The sequence below is a fragment of the Chanos chanos genome, chromosome 10 (genome assembly GCF_902362185.1).
Source record: "Chanos chanos chromosome 10, fChaCha1.1, whole genome shotgun sequence".
NCBI classification, from domain to species: domain Eukaryota; kingdom Metazoa; phylum Chordata; class Actinopteri; order Gonorynchiformes; family Chanidae; genus Chanos; species Chanos chanos.
In genome coordinates this window covers 10,946,227-10,967,823 of record NC_044504.1, presented here as the reverse complement: position 1 = coordinate 10,967,823, position 21,597 = coordinate 10,946,227, and the positions used below count along the sequence as shown (strand labels likewise).

Sequence of the window (21,597 nt, the reverse complement as noted above, 5' to 3'; positions counted from 1 at the left end):
GTGATGTGGTTACCATTTTATCATTGTTCTGTTGTAATGCACAGGCTGGCATCACCATGCCAGTTAGCCAGAGGACACAGAAAGTTTGCCTCTCTAAACTGTTCTGATATAAACTGGTGACTTTATAAACAAGCTGAATATGATCATAGTTTGTTGTTTTGAAAAAATAAAAAAAATCATTCCAGTATTTTTGACAGTTAACAACTCTGTGCCAGAGAATGGTCCGGGTGCTAAAACTAATTAACATAATTTACAGTGGGTTCAGTGCAAGGGGCAAAATACAAAATCCAAGCCACACAAGTGATTCCCATTTTCTGTTCCAGTTAAAAATTGTGATGTACAAAAGGATAAAGCTTTTGACTGTTTGTGTTAATTTGTCTCAGGAGGTCTTAGCTCTAATTTAAGTGACATGATCATGTTCACCCCTGACAAAAGAGCTTGAGAGTTAAGCATGAGGAATCAGCTGTCTTGCTTCCCATCTGCTGACAACAACTGTGAAAATCATGGCAATATGAGTGGGAGATGCACACTTGGTCTCAGTTGGGTTGAATTGGCCTCTGACTGTACAGCGTTCCTCCAGTGACATGGTCCTGTATTGTCACTCAGGAGTTCACATGTTATAAACAGCAGGGTTGAATGCAACCCATTTTTGCCTGGTCATAGCATTAGCTCTGCATGTTACAAGATGATTACACTCAGGGAATAAGAAAAAGGGAGCTGTCACTGATGCCCACTACAGCGAAGTATAGAGAAAGCCATTATGGGACCAAACAGAACAGCTGAAATGGCAGATTTCATATTTCATACTCAAAACATGTAAAACATTTCACATTTACTCGCTTCACTGAATTAGGCTGAAATAATTTCAGAAGTGGTTTAGTGAAAAAACTTGATTACTCTTCTCATTTCCAAAACCAGCATGATGAAAACATAACAGTAAAACAATACAAACATGATAAAAAAAATAGAACCAGAGAGAATGACTAAATTTAAAAAACAAAAGACAGAGCATAGATACAAAGGCCTCACATCAATACTTCCATTTTTCACTTGTTTACTAAGCTAGCAGGCTAATTTGTTCTACCTCAGCTATGCTTACAGCTTTTACTACCTCAGTCACCATGGTAACAGCAACAGGCCAGTTTCTGATTTAGCGGCCCCATTTGGAAAAATAAAAATAACTGAAAATCAGGAGCACACAGGAAAAAAAACCCCTCAGCCGGATCCTCGAATCATAGTACCCCCCCCCCCCCCCCCCCCCCCCCCCCCAAAAAAAAGCATCAGCCCCATCTGAATGGCATTTAGTTCATCTGGCCTCAAAAATCATCATTACTATGCCAGAGTTTTTGTTCTCCTAGGAATATTTCATTGTGAATGCATGATTAAATCAGTCCTGGAAAATCATCACAGCAATTGCTAAAACATACTGGAAGTTAAAAATTGTGCTCCCTCTTCCACCACTGATATCAACAATAACTAATCTCTTACATAGATTTACATTGCTCTAAGTGAGTAACTCACTTGGTGCCCCCTGCTGAGCTGATCTTGAATGAAATCAGATATATTCTCTGGTTATGATGAAGTCAAACAAATACACAAATAAAGACAATGTGGAATAATTGCAACAAAAAGAGTGCTGAGAGAGGGTGCACACAAACTCATCATGTTCAGTCTCATTGCATCACATAGATATAGTAATTGAGATCTGTGGTCTCCATGGAAACCTTGATGTTAACCAAAACCGAAAGATCTGAAAAGTGTATAGAAGGTCTCGTTTTGACTCTGCTTCTTCACATTCAGCAATAACAAGGACAATAAAAAGCCAATTAATTTCATTTAAAGCATGTTTTGTATTTTGTTTAATTGTTTTTTTGGGCTTTTTTTTGCATTCTTTTAAAAAGGTACACACAGCAAACTGCATTCTGATTGCTCAGTGCATGCTGAACACCGTTTAAACCACTGTACTTTTCTTATCAGTGAAACTCAAATCTGTCTTCCGAACTCTGAATTGTTCTCATGGTTTTCACCTTAAAATGCCACAGCCTTTCTCTGAACCTAAAGGCGTGTTTTACACTGTAAATGTAAAATATAGCCATTCATATCTAATCTACAGCTAGTGACTATACTATAACAAAATAATGACATTCTCAACTTAGCAACATTTTGTTGTGCGGATTGACTTAGAGTGTTGTTTGCTTTGAATGAAATTCTAACTAGGCTTTCCTGTCTTCTTACATATGAGTGTGTTTCCCTTTTCACTGATCAGGTCAATTATGCACCTCCTTTGCTTTACCCTCAAATTATGAGGTGAATAATTCAATTCACTTTATCCACAGCAAAGGTATGAATATACTTTTTGAAAGCATTTGTCATCTACCCTAAACCATTATGTCTAAGGTTCTCAGACACAGCAGATGGTAGGAGGATATAGAGAGTGCAGAGTGACTAAAAGACAAATTGAGCAGTACAGTGGACATTCCAACCAACTGTGACTTCCATTAAGCCATATAAATAGCCAAAATCTGAGGCATGAGGCAGACAGCCCCCTGGTACTTCCAGACACAGCCTCTACCTCCAAATTTCCACAATGCCGGCGCTAACAGCTGTAAGGGAAGCCTCCATCTCCCTTGTTACATTGTTTGGGGTTTGAGACACTGAGATGAAGACAGAAATGCATGTCTGCAATTAAATTCAACCAATTAAAATTCATTTGCAAGGAAAGCTTATTCATCAGGGGGAACAAAAGGTCTCTCTGTTTCAAAACTATCAGGCTCTAAACGAGCACTAATGGGAGCTTGTGTTTGTGTGTGTGTGTGTGTGTGTGTGTGTGTGTTTGTGTACATGTACGCACGTGCATATGTGTCCATACACATGTGTCTGAGACAGGCTCATATTTCTTCTAATTTTCTTTTTCAAGACTCTCTGATTAAATTTTTTTTCACCAATACAAATTTCTTCCCACGCTGGCCTATGTAAACCCTAGAAATACTGAAGGTCTGCTCCTACTCAGAGCAATGTAGTTATATCATATAATTCCAGTTTTCTAAAATGACATACTCTCTCTAAGGTTTGTATTGGTTTGACACAATAAAGAGCCCTAGACAATGCAGATCCTTACCAGGGTATTTCTGTCAAGGTTATTTTCACTGGAATGACTTTTGTTTGAAATCTGGTTTGGACAGATATGTTTGAGTTGGTGAAAGGTTAGTGGATCAGATGAACAATTAAAATAGCAATGCCTGTGATATTACAGCAATGTTATGTCACAGAGCCCAGTTGGACTTCTCTGACCATCATAGTGTTCGTGATCTCTTCATGCTTCTGACGTCCACCAGAGAGGACACTAACTGACCTAAACCAAGCTTCACCTTTACAAAGGACTCAATAAAGAGTCAATGGTGTCAGTTCCCTTCAGTGTCCTGTAATTATCAGAACTCTCCAGTCAGTGACCTCGCTCCACACTCCGCATTCACATTTCTCTTGAGTCTTGTCAACACTGCACATCAGCACAGCACTTAGCCCAGAATAAAGAATGAGGAGTGGTATCCCATCTTTCAATGGCAGAAGCAAATTGACCACTCAAGTATGTAAAGTTTATTCACATATTAAGAAATGTAAGTCTCTGCTAGACACCACCCCTTGTCTGACTTTGGCAGTGACCAGACTCTGTCTTCACTAGTCCAGAGGTACAGCTATTAGCATGAACAGCAACTTTAGAAAACCCTCTCTCTTTTGCTTGGAGTTCCTAAAACATTAAGATTGGCCCTTTTGAGTCTTTCTTCTCTTTAAGTTACAATTTTTATTTATGTTGGCGCAGCAAAAAAAACACTGGAAGTGTATTAGAAACCTAAAATCTAACCTAGCAAAGCTGATGTCTGTTAACTTTGCTGAAGTGGGCGTACATGGCACACAGTAAGGTCATGTGTGGCTGCACATTAACCATTGCTTGCCTCTTTCTTTGCGGTTTGTGAAGTACTTACGAATGCTTAGCCCTGGGCAAGATGCCCCAAGGTTAATGAATGCCAGTGTGAACACTGGCTACATTTGCCGGGGCTGCCGTTAACATGGGACTAAGGTTAAGCCAGGGCTACAGTTAGTGCAGTGTAAATTGTCCTTCTGTCTGCTCCTCGTGATTTCTCTCCCTGTCAAATCCAATCAATCAATCTATCGTTTCTTCCCTTTTCCAGTAGGGTCTTCATCATTTTCTCCCTACCCTCCTCCCTTCTCTCTCCCTTCTCTTTCTCTGTCCACACTGTTTGAATCCTTTGCCCTTCATTGGATAGACAAGGCTTTGTGTCTTTCCAAGCCTTGAAGGGATTCACACTGGAAATGAACATTCTGAAGGTTACCATCAAAATCTCTCTGGCTTTTTTTATGACATCAGTTTCTCTTCATTTTAACTTCGGTAAACATTGTTTTCCTGTTTCATTTCTGTCCGTAGAGAGCTGGATTCTTAAGACTCCACACACCGACCCACCTAGCAGTCCACCTGACTCATTAGAGACGGACAAGGTCCACAGGTCAGGGTTGTCTAACAGAGAGAAGAGAGAACCACGCACGGGCTCTGGGGGCCATTATTATTATTGCGTCCATCTTTGTCTTTCATTCTCAGGCTGCTGACAGGCTGACTCACTCAATATCAATGACGCTCAGTTGTGATCAGTGAGAAAGGATCACTTCAGACACATAAGAATTAGCATATGTCAATGCTTAGTGTTTGATTAGGTCAACACTCTGGATTTCTTCGTCCTTAACTATCTGTTTATTAATTAGCTAACTGAAAGAATAGGAGAGAAAGAACATGAGACAGGGAGGAGGAGACATTACTGCAAACAAATTCTGCACCTCACTTCCAGTAAATCAGACAACAGATACACCCTAAACAAACAGTCAGACAAATAAACAAGTCTAAAATACAAATACAAAATGGAAAATTAAATAAACCACCAAAACACAATTTAATTTTTCCCGATCCTAAAAACCAAGCACACAAACCAACAAAGCTTATAGAAAATATAAAAGAAAGATTAGGTCTCCACAATCTTAAAATTGAGCTGGGTAGACAGAGTAGAAACTAGGTGGAGGTGGTAGGTTGGCAGGGTCATTTAAATCCATCTGAAAAAGAAATGCACTTATTATTCTATTGCCCAAAATATGAATTCATCAGAGAGACAAATTTTAACAAAATTTCAGCTCAAAATTTTAGGTTTTTAGCACCATGTACTGCTTTGCATCCCAATCATACCAATTAAACATTATTTAACTGAACTTAAATTAAGAAATAGATAGGTACAGAGAGACAGACAGGAAGAGAGAGAGAAAAAGTGAGAGAGCAGCTGTTTCGCGCAGTAAGACGTCATTCCATCCAGTCAGACGGATTATCTCCCATCATCTCAAATGGTGGCACATTTCTCCCTCTATCCCAGTGAAGTGAGAGCTTAAAGAGCAAAAGATGTTTTAGGGTTAGAGGAGTGGTTAAGAAAGCATATTTATGACCCTCTCAAAATGCTCAGCTCATTGACATATCCTCTGTGAAATCTCTGTGTGTTAGTTTATTCTGTGACTCCAGCTGATCTACCTGCGAGAGTCACTGTGGTCATTTAAGGGTAAAGAAAAGAAAAGAAAGAAAGAAAGCTTACAAAAACATCAAGCTTTGTTCATTGACTAACTGAATTCTTCACAGAAATGGGGCGGAGGACATTATCTTATAGACTCCATGGAGGAAAGGGCAATAGTTCTGTCACAGTACAAATAAAGACAAGGGGCTCCCTTACACCCGTCGCAACGCGGCACAAACCGAAACGCAAGTGTTTTTACTGGTTTCAGACCGATGCGGTTGTCATTTTCCTGTCCAACGCCCACATTGTTTAAACAGCAAATGAACATGAGTTCATCTGGGCAGTTCAACGTTAGACCCCCCTGGTCTAAAGTAATGTCGCAGCTGTTTCATTGAAAAATGGAGTACTTCATTGGACAGAGGATTTTGAGACATTGGAGGCAGCGAAATGGCGAATCGCTCCTTTCGTTCAGGTGCTAAGTCCGCCGTTGTAATAGCAATCTGTCAAAGTGCCAGCACAGGTGGTTTTTAAAGGGAATGGGAGCTGACACTCTGATTGGTTTATTGCATGTTACGCCCAGAACACACCTATGATTAATTAAGAGACTAAGTACAGCCCTTTGCACCTTGCGCCTTACTTTCAAATTATCCGTCGTTAAACTCGCAAAAGTGGATTTGGACACGCCCTAAATGCACTCACCTGAAACTGCTGGTGTGAAACTGCTGATTGGTGTAAAGCCGCGGCTCTACAGATGGTCTAGAGGGGACGTCATGCGCTTTGACCATGCCCTTAGATCGTTAAATTAGAGCTCGAGGTATTCGATTAGGCGGATTGTGTTCCAGACTAATGCAGAAGAAACACTGATTTTGTACCAATAAATAGTTGTTAGAGAGAAATTTGGTAGTGCATTTTTTACACCCCCTAAATTATATACAGAGTGAAAAATCCAGTGAAAGAGAGAGCACTTCCACAGCAGGCATATTTTAATGACCGAACTTTGAAAACACACAATATAGGACTAAGCGAGTGTTTTTTTTTCCAGGTTCAAATTTGTGTAGCTCAGCGTGTAGTAACTGAGAATAGTTCTGTGTTGAATGTACACGGAAAATTCTGTTCCCTCAGCCTCCCAGTTTTCAGCATGGTATATGACGGATGCCTTATTTGAACATCAGTAATATCCAATCTTTCATTTCAACCTCTTTGTAGATCGAAACACATACATCCGTAAAGACCTGAGGATGAATGGCATTTTAGTGCATGATTAGGATACGGCTGCGGCGCGACATCACTATGTAGTGCTCACTTGATTTAAACTACATACTCTCTCCGTCAGCGCTTAAACGTGTCGGGGGAGGGGGGGCAGGGAGGAATACTCTGAAGCGCTGGAACACCCACTTTCTATCTACAAGTACGCGTGCCACTTCCCTGGACTCTTGGTGGAGAAGTACAGTTGTAAGAAACTGGAAATGCGTTGAAATTTCGTCTCATTTGTAATACATACAGCCTACCTATATCTTGGCAAATCAGCTGAAAGTATTTTTACGTCTTGAACAGCATGAGCGCGGACTGCACAAGTTATTACAATGCTGATAAAGTCTTTGTAAACGCATTCACGTGCCCCAAGCCGGACAGCGATGGAAAAGACGTTTTTTGCTGTGGGTTCAACGACATCAAGTACTGCTGTGATGACCCGAACAGCTTCTTTCCTTACGAGTATGGGTATATGTGGTGGCTGAGGTAAGAGTCCAACTTAAAAACATCTCTGAGAACATCGTGAGTCCTTCTTGATACCCCTGAAACTAAACAGATCAAAACAACTGCTCTGTCACTTGGTACAGAGCAGCATGCATATGAATGACCAAATCAAGGTATTAATCAGTATGGGAGTCTAAGAAAATAAAACAACTTCGGCGTTCAAGGATGCTTTTGATAATTTTCCACAACCGTTACCAGATAACGAAAACAGGGATGTCAAGCATCTTTTAAAGTAGTAAATATTACCAGCTGGCAGATACATTACTGCTAAAATCCTTATTAAACAAACGAGGCACCCCACAGCTAATCTCAAGGTGTTGTTAAGGCTCGTTAAATTCCGCTGTGCTTATTTTAGGAATAAATGCACAGTTACGTGAATCTCAAACACAAGAATATATAGACTACAAACAAGTTTTCGAGAGAAACGAGGTGTTTTGTATGATCAGTATGCACTGTAAAACCAGTGCTATGCACTCTAAAACTGGTTGGCAGTGAGCACAAAGACAAGCATGAGGTGCACTGACGAGCTCTTCAAGATGTTCCTGATGTGATAAGAATTATGTTCTTGTCTAAAGCCACTTTAGGTTACAAAAGGTTTTTAAACTCTTGGTCTGTAGGAACTATTGCAACCACAAAACACATTTACAACCACTTCAGTTTTGATGATGCAGGAAGTGTGTTCATGACAGAGTTCTTTTGCTTGTAGCGGCAGTCTTCTACTCTTGAAAGCAACATGAGAATGGTGGCAAAGTCGATCTCCTGTCTTATAAACTATTCAAGGAACTGACTGGACACCACTTGACAGCTGAAACTGAACTACCACTCTATAACTGAGCAGTCCTCAGTTAGTTTTCTCAGTTTCCAAATACGTAGCTGCATATTAAGATTTTTATAGGTTTGTGTTAATAACCTAAATTAATACTAGCATTGTTGGTGCTCAGTAGAAATCACGAGAAAAGCTTTTGTATAGTTTTCATTTGTCAGTGCTGCTGCAACAGTTCTCTCAAACCACTACCTTGTCCGGTCATGGAATCTCAACTTTACATATTGTACATCATATCCTCCTGCTTTCTTGTTTTAAAGGGCCCAAAGGTTCTAACCTCCGCACAATTTCGATTCATGATAGATTTAAAGTTAAATTTTGTGATTGTCAGTCCCCGATATTGCGTTGTTTTATTCTGATAGGGAAAAAAACCTTGTTTGTAACTCATTATTACTAATGTTTATTTTTAGGGGAAGCATTAACATGAAGGAGGCTAAAGGTAATCTGAACCTTGCTGTAAATATGTCAGATCTATCTAGTTCGACATACAACAATGTTTATAAGAGAAAAAAATTAAACCAAATTGTACAAGCATAAGACCTTTGCTTTCAGAAAATTATGAATTAACTCTGATCCGGGTATGTGGTGGAAGATGATTCACCCTTGGCTACAGTAGAATTGGATGCCAAGCTATTCTTGAGGGGTTACAGTCCTTTTAGGGCATTTGACATTTATGATCCATAAAGTTCATTCATTAACCTTGATCCATAATTCTTTGGTTTAGAAAACAGCCAATGTGTAGATGAAATCCATTTGAAACTGATACAGAAATCTGGGCCCATTGCTAGATTTTGCACCATATGCTTTTCTAAATCCCTTGTGATGCTATGTGTCCTAGAGGATTCTTATGGCTCAAATGCAACCATTTAATGGATGTCTAAGAAGGACTGCCCTAAGCTCATGTGAGGTGCTGTCTTGATGGCTTGAATCATCTATCTTTTCATCTTCCTCTTAGTCAAGGAGGGATGTCCGTGATACTGGTTTCTATGGAAACCTTGCATCAGGGCATGCACTTGTCATAGCCTCCTGCTTAGACAGTGAAGTTACAAGGGGCTTTCTACAAATTGTTCAGAGCATCATCAGTGTTTGAGGACAGGCTATATTGTCCATTTCCTCAGATGCAGCAGATCAGACTTATGCTTTCTCCCCAGCCTTATATCTGTGACAGCCCAGAGAGCATATAAACACAGAATCTGGTTTTACTTGGACAGGATGTGGTCACATTGTCACGGCAAAGCCAGTGCACTGTATCTGATGCATCTCCTCCTGCCCTAATGTCTTCTGCAATCATCAGGTTATGAAACTGTAATAATATGTGAGTTCATCTCTGTTTTAAGTTATTAATTCCAATTTGTCTGTGTTGTGTCGTCTCTTTTTAGCCAGTGGGTTCCCATTGGTAACAAAACTTAATTCATGTGTGGACTTAGGATTTTTGAATGTGAGCACAGGAGATCTGTCAGAGCTGACTGAAAATACAGTTCCTGTCTTTCTTTATGTGCTTGGATACATTTCAATCCACAATGTGCAGTCATTGCGATGTAATAAGCACAGTCCTCATTCATGCTGTAGAGTTTTAAACTTTTTAATAACTTCCTTTACACACTAAGCCAAACACTATGTAGTTCAGTAGTGAGGCTTTATAAGTGCATCAGTACCTTAGTTTTTGCACTGTTGTAACATGAACAGACACTAGAAAATTCAGAATGTCACTGCAGTGTGTAACCAAATATTGAACTGAGCTCTCAGAGAGTCTGAAAGGTTTCTTGAGACAGCATTATTGTCTCCCTGCTTAACACTAAGAACATTGGTGCCCAAAAAGAATGTCTGTCTGGCTAATTATTATAAACCTTAATTATTATAAATATTCACAAACCTCAAGCTGAGCTGTAGGTACAACTCTGAAGAAGTAAAACAAATAAACAAACAAGATTAAAAAAAAGATTGTTGTTGACTATGTTGACAATTGTTGTTGACTATGCTTAGAAAATTAAACTCAAATCTCTGAGCATTTTCTCCAGTTTATCATTGTGTTTTATCCAAAAAACATCTCCAGTGGTGTAATGGAAACTTGTTGTGAGGGGTAAAAGGTGTAGGATTACCTAAACAAACTAACTGTTACGAATGTTGCACTCACTTTAGCTTTCAGTGCCATACTTAACCTTTCCAAAAGAGATAATAGAGGAGAGTGTTATTGGTATCTATGATAATAGGAGACCTTACTCTCTGTCAGGGATTCTTTGACTGCTATCAATACATTTTTATAATGACCAAACTGCCGTAATCCCCCCAAGAAAGCACACAAAGATAAATCTTAATGTGTTAATTGTCATTATTCTTATTAGTGTTCTGTGGATGTTTAGCTCATTGAAAGTACATTTAACATGCACATTACTTTTTTATGTGGGGTCAGGTAAAAATGAATTTGTTATTCATCAACAAATCCCCCACAAGCTGTATGTTTATAGTCAGCAGCACAAAAACCGTTAAAACTTACTGATTTTTATTTATTTTTTTTTGTCATTGCATCCTTTCGAAAACCACCCCACTCTTCTTGATAAAGGCTGAAGGCAACTAGAGGAAACTTGCAACTAGCAAATTTTACATAACTACAGCAATAAGCCCTCCTCTAAAAATCTGAATTTACAGAGGGACATTTAAGTCCATGATTATGTTTGATCAGTTGTTGCATTTCATGTCTAAAAGTTTGCTTATCTTTTTTTTTTTTTTTTTACCTCTATTCCTTTTTCTCTCCTTGTCTCCTTTCAGTGTAGGGGCATTAGTGGGCTTGTCAATAGCCGCTGTGGTTCTTCTGGCCTTCATCATCACCATCTGTGTCCTCTGCTACCTGTTCATTGCCACCAAGCCACGAGGGTTGGACAGTGGGCTCCCGCTCAGAGCACCAGGTAAGCACTCCAGACTATCTTCATCCCCACAGTGTTAAGAACAGTATTAAAGAGCCTACCTGGTGAAAATGCTGTGTATCTGTTTTGAAAGACAAGTTCTACTGCTCAAACAGTAATCTGAACTGAAAAGTCATATACAGTTAAATGAGCAATATGTATCCCGCTGTAGCAAGAGCCAGTTTGTTCTATTCAAGTAGCTGTAAGTATACACATGTTCCTGGACGCGACTGCACGAGCAGTTCCAGTTGATTGGTTTTTCAAAAAAAAAAAAACTTCTTGAGACTCTTGGTGGGAAATCTTAAAACTGTGTCTGAGCTGCTTCAAGCAATGTGAAACACAGTTGCTTACCTTTGCTGTTGTTTACAGAGCTAAGAAACTTTGACTAATGCATTGTATCAATTTCATTTCATCACTGTATCTGTTTCATTACTTTGAAGGAGCTTTAGTTCGAATATGTAAGTTTAACTTCATTTTGCCATCATGTTAAATTTACCCTGTTTGACAATGGTGTTTGCCTGCTTTACCCTGCTAATTGAATTGTAATATGTTTCAAAATTTACTAATCATAACTTTATATTAACTTTAAATTGGCCTTTGAGGCTGTTGTGGCTATTGTATAAGTCTGCAACACCAACATAACAAACTGACTGTCCATCATCTGTTATGGCATGTATTCTCCCGTCCATCACTGTGACACTGAGACTTTAACTGCCTTTACCCTCCTCACATTCTAGCAGGATTTAGGTATGGGCGACACGGGGCGTCTGCAAAAAATCGGAATGGTAACATTTGCGCAATCGATTTTCTATCGCTCATTTGCATGTCACGTCAATGACATCATGTCACCGTGTGGGTCAATTAACAGGGTGGACATCGAGGTTGGGGGAGTGGGGGAATTTATCAAATCTATGAAATGTTATCAAAAATATCAAATACCTCTAACTTTGTACAGTACTAATGCAATTAGTAAATTCAGTCACACTAGGAAATGCTACCAAATAAACCACAATTCATTCATAATATGGTGACTATATAGTTTCACAGACATTGTTGTATTTTTTTCTGGTTTGTGTGAAATTGTCTAAATGAAAATTACAGTTAGTGCAGAATGGTGCTTTTTTTTCTGTTGGCGGGGGGTAGATGCACGACTTTTGTGTTTTGAGTGCTGAAGGAGGGGCTCGCCCAGGGTGCCATACAACTAAGAACCACTACTGCATTCTAGTCATGGACACAGCTTGCTTTGTCAAGAGTTTTTGTTGTTGTTGTTCTTATTTTTTAACCAGTCTGATATCAAACCATTTCTTCTTTAATCAAGCATCAGTATGGACCTGAAGTGACACTGCATTGAGAGCTCTTCTAATTTTTGATCAGTTCCTAAGCTTTCACAGGCCCCTTAATTCCACCACTAACCCTGTTAAAAATGACATGGTTTTGTTTACTGATCTCTGAAAGCAGGACTTCAGTCTTTGAACTTGTAAAGTTTGTCTTTTTATTATTGGGTGCCAATGTTTTGAAATAACACTTGTGGAAAAATGGGGCAGGATGCTTAACCTTACATGCTTACATGCTAGCCTTAATTAGCCTTATGCTAATATACAGTTCTCAGGACCCTGCACTCACACACAAAAAGGTGGCATTCATCTTGTTTATGCACGTCATTTAGATAGTTCTGTGAAGCTACCACCTTTGGCTTAATTTGACATGGCATACTTGTGGGCGTACCAGTCCACTTCATGAAAAAAGTACAAGAAAGATATGAATACTAAAATGATCTTGCACAAAGCCCAATGACTGCAAGAATAATGACTATTTACTTTGTATAAAAACAGGACCAAGGTAAAGTGTGCTCTTTCTTAATCCTCAAATGAAACTCTTGTGAGCTTTGGCTCTAGGAATGAAGTTCAAAGAGGATTTGAACATATTTGACCGTAAAGTCAGAGGCATTTGAAGAATTGTTTATGCTTTTGTCCTGCTTACTGCTCTTTGTTGAGAATGTTCAGACCAAACTCCCTCTGAAAGCTCAATGTTAGCATTCAGAATTGAACTTTTCGTTTTATTCTGTTTGCTACAGAGTTCACGAGCAAGCAGCAGCTTACTGTAGGAATGCCCTCTTTCCATAGCATGTTTACCCTCATTTTACACTGAATTACATTGCTTGCTGTACACAGCCATTTTACGTTCAGTATTCCTTTTGCTTATGTTTGTGGCAAATATAAGGTACAAGAACAACATCCGCCACATGCACTGCTACTTGTATGTAGTTCAGACATCAAGTCTTTTGGAAATCATTGACCACATCTCAAGGAAAGTGTTTCATTTACTGCTAGAGTTTTATATGGTCGATACACTGCTCCTTAAATGCCGTCCTAAGGATATGAACAACAGCACTTTCGTACTAGAACATGACTAATTTAGTTTTTACAGTATCGTGGAAGTAAAGATACTGTCCATGTCAGATATCAGAGACATCCTGAGTAGGGATGCACCGATCCGACTTTTTCGGTACTGATACCATTACCTGGGCTTTGGGTATTGGCCGATATTGAGTACCAATCCGATACCAGTGTTTAATTAATAAGCTGCTTGCTTCACTGTGTGAAAGAGCCTGGGATCATTCTTTTATGTGTAAGGCGACATCAGGCTTGACTTAAACATTACTTTCCTAACTTTGTAAGACAAAATGTAACAAATAAACACACACACACACACACACACACACACACACATATATATATATGTGTGTGTGTGTGTGTGTGTGTGTGTGTGTGTGTGCGTGTGTGTCTGTGTAAAATGTAAATTTGTAAATGTAAATGTCTTCTTAACATATTGAAGGAGAGAAAGTGTCTTTCTAGTGGAGCTGATTGAAATGACCCTTCTCAGGTGTACACTGTAATCGGCGACAAGATGATCACTCAGAATACACACTTGGTTGCAGAAGAAAAGCCTTTGATTCAAAGCTCTTGAATGAGGTGAAGGGAAAGCAAGGAGGAGGATGACGGCACACACGACCTGGTAGCTTTCACATTTCTGTCAATATGCTGCACAATAGTACTATTCTTAGAGAAAAAAAGAAGAAAGAGAAAGACATGCTCATTCCCTCTTTAAAGTCCACCTCATCCGACGATTCTGTTGATAAAAGCCCTCTCGAGTGCTTGTCAATTTGTTAACCAGTCCTTTGTACACAAGTCATAGAGTTTCTGTAATGCAGCTCAGAAGAGTAATTCACAAGAAGAGGCATATGGGATATTCCTCAGTTAAGACTCTCAATGATGATGTTACTCTCTCTCGCTCTCGCATACACACACAAAGTGTGATACTAGGAATCATGACAGGCAGTCTTAATAGGACTCAGGGTCATACACTCACGGCCTATGTTTGCTTTCCAGTGAAAACTGTTTGGTCTGTCTCCAGCTCTGCCCTCTATCTAACTGCCCTCTATCTTTAATGTAAATATATAAGCCACTCTGACACTCACAGTGATGCACGTGAGTGTCATAGTGGCTTATATATTTACATCATATGCAACCGAGGGTATGAAAACCAGTTGATAAAGAAAAGATCAGTGTACCCTTATTCTGTATTTATTGATAAAAGCACACTGCACATAGCAGCTTTACTGACTATGTAGCTAGTCAACATAAGGATGAAAGCCTAGCACACAAGGATTAAGAATAAAGATGCATTTGTGTAAAACTAACACGTGCTGTTAAATATATAATTTTCTGACCTAACTAAATTTACATGCAAACTAACATCTACCTTCCAAATCAGCTATCCTTAGAGACAGACTGACTAGAGTAAATTATTTAATCATTCGTGTGCGTTTCTTACTTTCTTTACTTTCTTTGCTTGATCTCAATAAAGACTGAGCATCTTCTTCTATGACGCATGAAGCGATTTGTGATTATAACAAAAGTAACCACATATGGGATGAAGTGTGAATGGCAGCATAATCCTGTCTGAAAATTGATCAGCACATTCACGGTCACAAATGATCACAGGCCAACCAACAGCTGTCTGATAGTGAGTGTGTATGTGTGCATGTGTGTGAGTGAATGTGTCAGGGTTTTCCTTTTGATTTTTAAGATTTTGGTCAGGGTACTACAAGAATCAGTGTGACACAAAATTTAACCCTGTGCAGAACTCAGAATGGTTTTGCAATATGTTGGGTTAACCTCTTTGCTATGACTACTTCCTGTAGACCATCACTTCTCACCTGAAGGATTCTAAAGGAGTTTGGTGTAGTGCATGGGTGAAAGCCCAGAAAGCACCTGTTTCAATGTTGTGTGAGTTAGAGTATCTCAGTGATGTGTACCCTCTCTGAAACAGGTAGAATTGTTTTATGTTTAAATGAGAAGCTCAACTCTTTCAATGTATGGGTCCATCTTTAGTTCTTTGTAAGTAAATGTTCTTTCATTTTTGTTTTGATGTATCATTTCAGTGAATCCATATTAAAAAAAGTATGTTTTGCTGTTTACATTTTGAAATCCAGTAACTATGACTTTCATGCATGATCTTGAATCTCCTATTTGAAAGACCAAAAAGTAAAATCGCAGCTGCAGTCACACTCGTGAGCGTGAATGAGAACAGTATAAATAGAATGAGACATCAAATGAAGAGTCCTATAGTGGCAATAATTATGTCTTTCTCACTCATTCGACATTTAGAAAATTGTGGTGCACCTAAAAATTCACTTTCAACATAGCCACTGATAAAATCAATATAGTGTTGTGTGCATGTCTGGTTGCTGTAGAAAAAGAGGGATTTTTTTGTTAGAAAATGCAAAGCAATTAAAAATATTAGTATGTGACTTAAAAATAAACTCCCTTAGGTACAAAGAAATGTCATTGTAATTCTCAGAGTGACCCTTCATTTACGGGGTGGATCTCATCTACGTCTTTATTCACTTCTTGTCCAGCTTATGAGTGATTTAGCTCTTACCTGGTCCCAGGAGTCATCCCAATTTGATCCCTTTCATTTTAAAGTCCTGGCCTGTGTAGTAACTTACTGGTTCTTTTGTTTTTGTCTGTTTTTTGCTCCAGGTTCCGAGCCCAGTCCTCAGGAAGGTCCAAGCCAGTCCACCGACCCTGTCGGTCCCCAGGGTTTCCGAAAATATTTCCTAAGAGGCAGACTGGACTGTGACAACCAGCCGCCGGATCCTGACCGCCTCTTTCAACGTTGTTTCATGGCAACAGTCACCACCGTCAATGTGGAGGGACCCTCATAAAAGATTCTTGGTCTTGGTCTCCTCTTCAGTGCCCAGGGTTTTCATAATGCAACACTTTTCAACAGCATGTACTTGAATTTCTGTCTGTAACTGTGCTTTATCGGAGGCTTTTCTACACTTTTTGTGAATCAGATTTACACAAAAGAAGACCTTTGATAAAACTGGAAAATGAGAGCAGAGGAAGCAAAGAAAAAAGCATTTTCCCCTCCCAAACCAAACACACGTATATGTTTCATTTATTACATGGTATGCACTTTCTATAAAGTCATATATTTCCAATATATCGAATACAAGAAAAAGATACTCATTTGCTGCTTAAAAATAAAGTTTAACCGACAACAACAAATTTGTTATAATGCACGTGCTTATAATACATATGTAAATTCACACTCATACCTAAGAAAAACACTCATATTGGAATATTTCTGATATGTTTTAAATGTATTTAATATTCTGCTTGTGTAATGTGTCATATCCCTTACATAGTGTCTGATTATTTTATGTATTCCTTGATGTATCCTCTTTTATAATTTTGGACAGTTCACACATTTTATATGGGGTTCTCAGTGTTTTCATCCATGTTAAAGAGTTTTGGTTATGGAATATCTTAGGCAGAAGATTTAGGTTTTAGTCTGTCAGAGGAGTGTCTTCTATGGTACATTTTCATCAACAACAGCAGTGTGGTGTAGCAGACAATCCCTCCAATGAGTCTGTTTGCAACTCAGGTTGCATTGAGCTCTGTGCTACAGCTTTTCTCTCTCTCTCTCTCTCTCTCTCTCTCTCTCTCTCTCCCTATCTCCCTGTCTCCCATGTTTTGTTTGAACACCTTTTACTGTATCATTTGTAGTAATTATGTGCACTTTTGTTGGCCATTGCCACTCATAACTGTATATAACTGTAGTTTTTTCCTTACTCTCCTTCAATTGACCATCATGATTAGAGCAAACCTTTTCCAAGAAGCTTAGGGAGTGATTGCAATAACCACCAACATACTTACCAAGGCAACACTGAAATCAATGTGACTCACCAGTCCTGTAAGTTAAGAAAATTGCCTTCTTGTTTCACATACGGTGCGATAAGCAGCAGGACATCTGACCTGCAGCACAGTGAAGACTGTTTAGTCTAACATTTTATCTAACTTATTAGGAATTGTGTGTGAAAAAGACACAGGCTGGTAAATGAGTGTGTTGTTCTGTCACTCTGTGTCATTGTTTATGTCAGTGTATCACTGCAAATGCCAAAGCAACACTGAAGTGTGATGAATCTGTCTTTTGTCCTGGATGCCTAATATATCAGTGTCAAACATCACAGTGCACTTAAAAACCTTTGACACTTCTTTTTCTACCTTTCGTTTTTCAGTTGTAAGTTTGTTTGTAAGTGCTGTATATAGACTTTATGTACTTCAATGCCTTGACACTGTCCTTTATGCTGTTGGAAAATTTAAGAAATTTACCTTTGTCAGGAAACACATAAGTGTGTGTTACTTTAAGGTCATGCTTTTGAAATTACAACACTGTGATTGCTTCTGTGAAGACTGTAGAATGGATTGAACGGCCTTCACAGTGCAATGGCGACACAGCCACAAATGCCAGTAGCACAACATCATGTAAGTTACATCTTTCAAAAGATGTTGAGCTTGTTTAATGTTACAGGTATTTAAGTTATTTATGGACTTGATATTTGAAAGAATGATATTTTTCATTCTTTCTAAGAGCATTGAACTGCTAAGTAAAATGTATATGTTGTGGGCATCTCAACAAGGGTGCATATTGTAGTCTCTATATCATCTGAGTATTAGAGCACTTACACCCACATAATCATGAAAAGCCAAAACGATGTCACTGAGTGTGTGTGTGTGTGTTTGTGTTCGTATTTGTGTTTGTGAGGGTGTGGGGCTCACAGGCTTATTTTTAATAATCAGAGCCACTAAATGGCTGCTAAGAATTTTAAGTGGGATCTAATAGTGTTTTGAAGCTCTCTGAGGTTCTGAGCTGTTCAAAGCTTTGTGCAGCAGCTGGCTTGTCTGAGTACTGGTATTGCCCAGCACTAGTCCCAGCTGGTTGTTGCCTTGAGATCCAAACAGAAGTGTTTATACCATGACCATGGATTCATGTCCATCAAATAGAAGAGCTAATGGATTTGGAGTGGATTTGCTGTGATATTTACAAATTAAGAAAGCAAAGAAGAATCTGAGAAATCGTTACTAATTGATCATTAATCGTAAGAGGGTAAAATGTACACGAACATAATTGTATTAAAATGTTGCAATTATCCTCACAATTTGTCCTGTAAAGAAATTCATAACTACTGTTCGTATGCTATGATTTTATGTAAGCAATTTAGCTATAACATTAAGAATGCAGTGTTAGATAGGTAGTCAGAATATTTTTATGCTGATAATGTAGTGTAATCTGATGATGAAGGAAAAAATTGGAGAGGGAAAGATGTTGATGCCGTTGACAAAACCCAGCAAGTAATTCTTCTTCTTTTTCTTTTTCTTCTTCTTCTTACTATTCTTCTTCTTTTTCTTACTATTTTTATTCAACTGCTGGAACATGTTAATCATTTGGTATTAGGTGTAGGAAAATGCATTTTGTGCCTGTATGTCATTTAGGTAAGATATTTAACTTCAGGACTGTCCTGTACACGTTTTTCCTCAAGATGAAAAGAGCATTTTCAATGCACTCAATCACAAGAAGTTCATCACAATGCACAGTTATCAATAAAACAGGGGCTGACACATCTGATTATGTAATCTATTTAAAATCAGTGAGTCTGTAAATAAAATTAACCAAGTATGTCGCCTGATGATTTGATACAAAATAAATGGGGATATCCAGAGATAGAGTTCTTCTGTGTTTGAGCTGTTCAGATACAATACCACAAAGCTACACTAATGAGTCAAGATGATGAGAAAGTGCTGCCCCTTTGCTTTCTTAAATAGGCCATGAGCCCAGAGAACAAATCAAGGTCCATTTTCTGGCTTCTGTGCACAAATTTGTCCATATTCTGGCTTTTCATTACCCTTTCCCTTTTCCACCATGACCTGCTTTTCTTTTTTCTCCGTTCCTTGCTTTCAGGATTACTCAAATGTGATTGTCCACTTTCCACTGTTAATACCACAAAATGCCAGGAAACAAAGTGCTGTTCATTGTAATGTGATCAAGGAAATTAAAACATGATTTCATTAAGAGACATCTACCTCTAAATACCTGTTCTTCCACCCCCAATTTTAGTCAGTATAGCAGATTCAGTCCACTTTGAATTCAACCTACTGACTAGAAGTCAGATTCACAGTTGCTGATGTATCTTATATCTATTCCTCGGACTGACGCACGTCCCCTACATCATCATAAAAGGTTACAACTGGGTTCAGACATGTGGATCCAATCACCAATTCTGAGGTCAAAGGCCATGTCTGCGCTGTGTTTCAGTGAAGCTGCATGTCCAGGGGTCATTGTCATGGTGATACTAAGGCAGGAGTTCTCAGTTAGATGAATAATCTTTAGAGGTCGGAACATCCTTATAAGACACATTTTCCTTTCAGTTTAATGTTACACAGCTGAACTGAAAAATCTTGCTTCATGATAAACCTCTTATCTCCCAGTATTCCCAGAGCAGAAGATTAAACATTGATCTGTAACAGAAAACCTTTGTTCATGCTGTCTTTTTACACCTGGGATCTACAGATAGAATTTCATTTTCACACAAAAGCTACGATTTTATAGGTTGATTGTTGTATTTGTTTTGATCTTTAGCAGCAGATTCATGTTGGTTCCTGGATTCTCTGAGGTTTCACTGGATTTCCCTGAGGTTTGCCTGCCTGAGGTAAAAATCTCTCCTATAATTATTGTTGATATTCAGCATAAGTGTCAAGCCCTGCCATGCATCCTCCAACATATAACTCCATAAGTAGCCTGCTTTATGTCCTTTTGTATGACTGAATTTTTATTTGTGGCTCGTGACAAGGCAATTGTAATGGATAGAATTAAAAATCATTTTACACTCCAGTGCTGAATATTAGTTAATGAAGCATAATGATAAAGGTTGTGAATCAGTTATTGTGTCAGTGACTGTGAATGTAATTAGCTAAACCTATGAGTACTGAAAAAACCCATGAAGATACATTAGAATTTACAATTTTTAAAGTGATTTTGTGCATCTTAGTCAGATATTAATCAATGCCCAATGTGCTGATTTGGCCCTTGATTTTTTTATGTGTGTGGGGGGGGGGGGGTGGGGATTGGCCATGAGATAGCCTGACAGTGAAAACCCTCTCAGGTTGGGAGAGATTTTGAGAAAAATATTCTATCAAGAGGATGTGTGTGAGACAACAGAGGTACCTTCAGCAAGAGATGTAAGTGGGCATCTGGGCCGACTTTTGAAAAGCTTTCGAGTCTATTTCAAACCATGCAAAAACTACTTTTTAAGTTAAATTACTCATAAAATTTGATATTGAGTCATGCAAATTGCCTATTACAGACAAATTCAATTCGCACTTTACTGATTACATTTTGCTACAAGACAAAAAAGGAACATGCTTCAAGATCTGGATTTTGAGAGTAATAACTGTTATCTATTCTGACTCTCTCTCTCACACCCTCACTCTCCCTCTCTGTTTCTTTCTTTCTGTCTGTCTGTCTCTCTCTCTCTCTCTTTAAATAATTGCCAAAGCATGCTCAGACTTAATGTTCCAGCTTTAAGGTGAAATGTCAGGCAAATTTATTTCTGCATTTAGCTCATTCTGAACTCTACTTTTCTCCCAGTGTTGTTCCATTCTCACTGTCACTGACTATCACTCTCTCTTTCTCTCTCTCTCTCTCTCTCTCTCTCATCAACAATAAAAAAACAACAGTATTAGGGCTATTGGCACGTTTCATATTAGGAATCCTGAAAGTCTGAGACAGTGTCCTATTAATGTGTCCTATTAACACAATCTCTACCTTCATTCATTAAAGCATTAAATGCACAGGGCTTTCAAATAGTAACATTTGGAGGACATTTTAGTGTCTTTACTGTATAACATTTTTGAAAGTCTTCTCACCTTGTAGCCTATAGTAAGATTCTCTGAAACACATGTAGGCAGACAAAGTAGTCAAAACTCAGTGCAAAAATGGAGGACAAGTGTTTCAAGAGCCAAGTCTTTCAAAAGTAATGATTTTAAGCTGCTTGTAAGTACTCATTGTTTTAATTATTAAGGAGATGAGTGCTTTCACTCAAGAGCAAAAATGTGCAATAGCCTGCTCAAGACAGAACGTCATCTGTTACAGGATGTAATTGTTAAACATCAAAGTGGAAGAGTACTGATTAATCTCTCAGACAGAAAACTTT

General features: G+C 38.6%; 1 protein-coding gene across 1 annotated transcript; it reads left to right on the top strand.

Moving 5' to 3' along the window:
* Positions 1-7,113: 7,113 nt before the first annotated feature.
* On the top strand, positions 7,114-16,266 carry LOC115823301 (protein shisa-like-2A). The gene is made up of 3 exons (XM_030787347.1): positions 7,114-7,295; positions 10,903-11,039; positions 16,082-16,266. Exons 1-3 carry the CDS (start codon positions 7,114-7,116, stop codon positions 16,264-16,266), a joined length of 504 nt encoding a protein of 167 aa, XP_030643207.1.
* The last annotated feature ends 5,331 nt before the right edge of the window (positions 16,267-21,597 follow it).

Coding starts and splice junctions, on each gene's coding strand:
- LOC115823301 (XM_030787347.1), top strand. CDS start 7,114: ATGAGCGCGGACTGCACAAGTTATTACAATGCTGATAAAGTCTTTGTA. Junction 7,296..10,902: donor GGGTATATGTGGTGGCTGAG/GTAAGAGTCCAA, acceptor GTCTCCTTTCAG/TGTAGGGGCATTAGTGGGCT. Junction 11,040..16,081: donor GCTCCCGCTCAGAGCACCAG/GTAAGCACTCCA, acceptor TTTTTGCTCCAG/GTTCCGAGCCCAGTCCTCAG.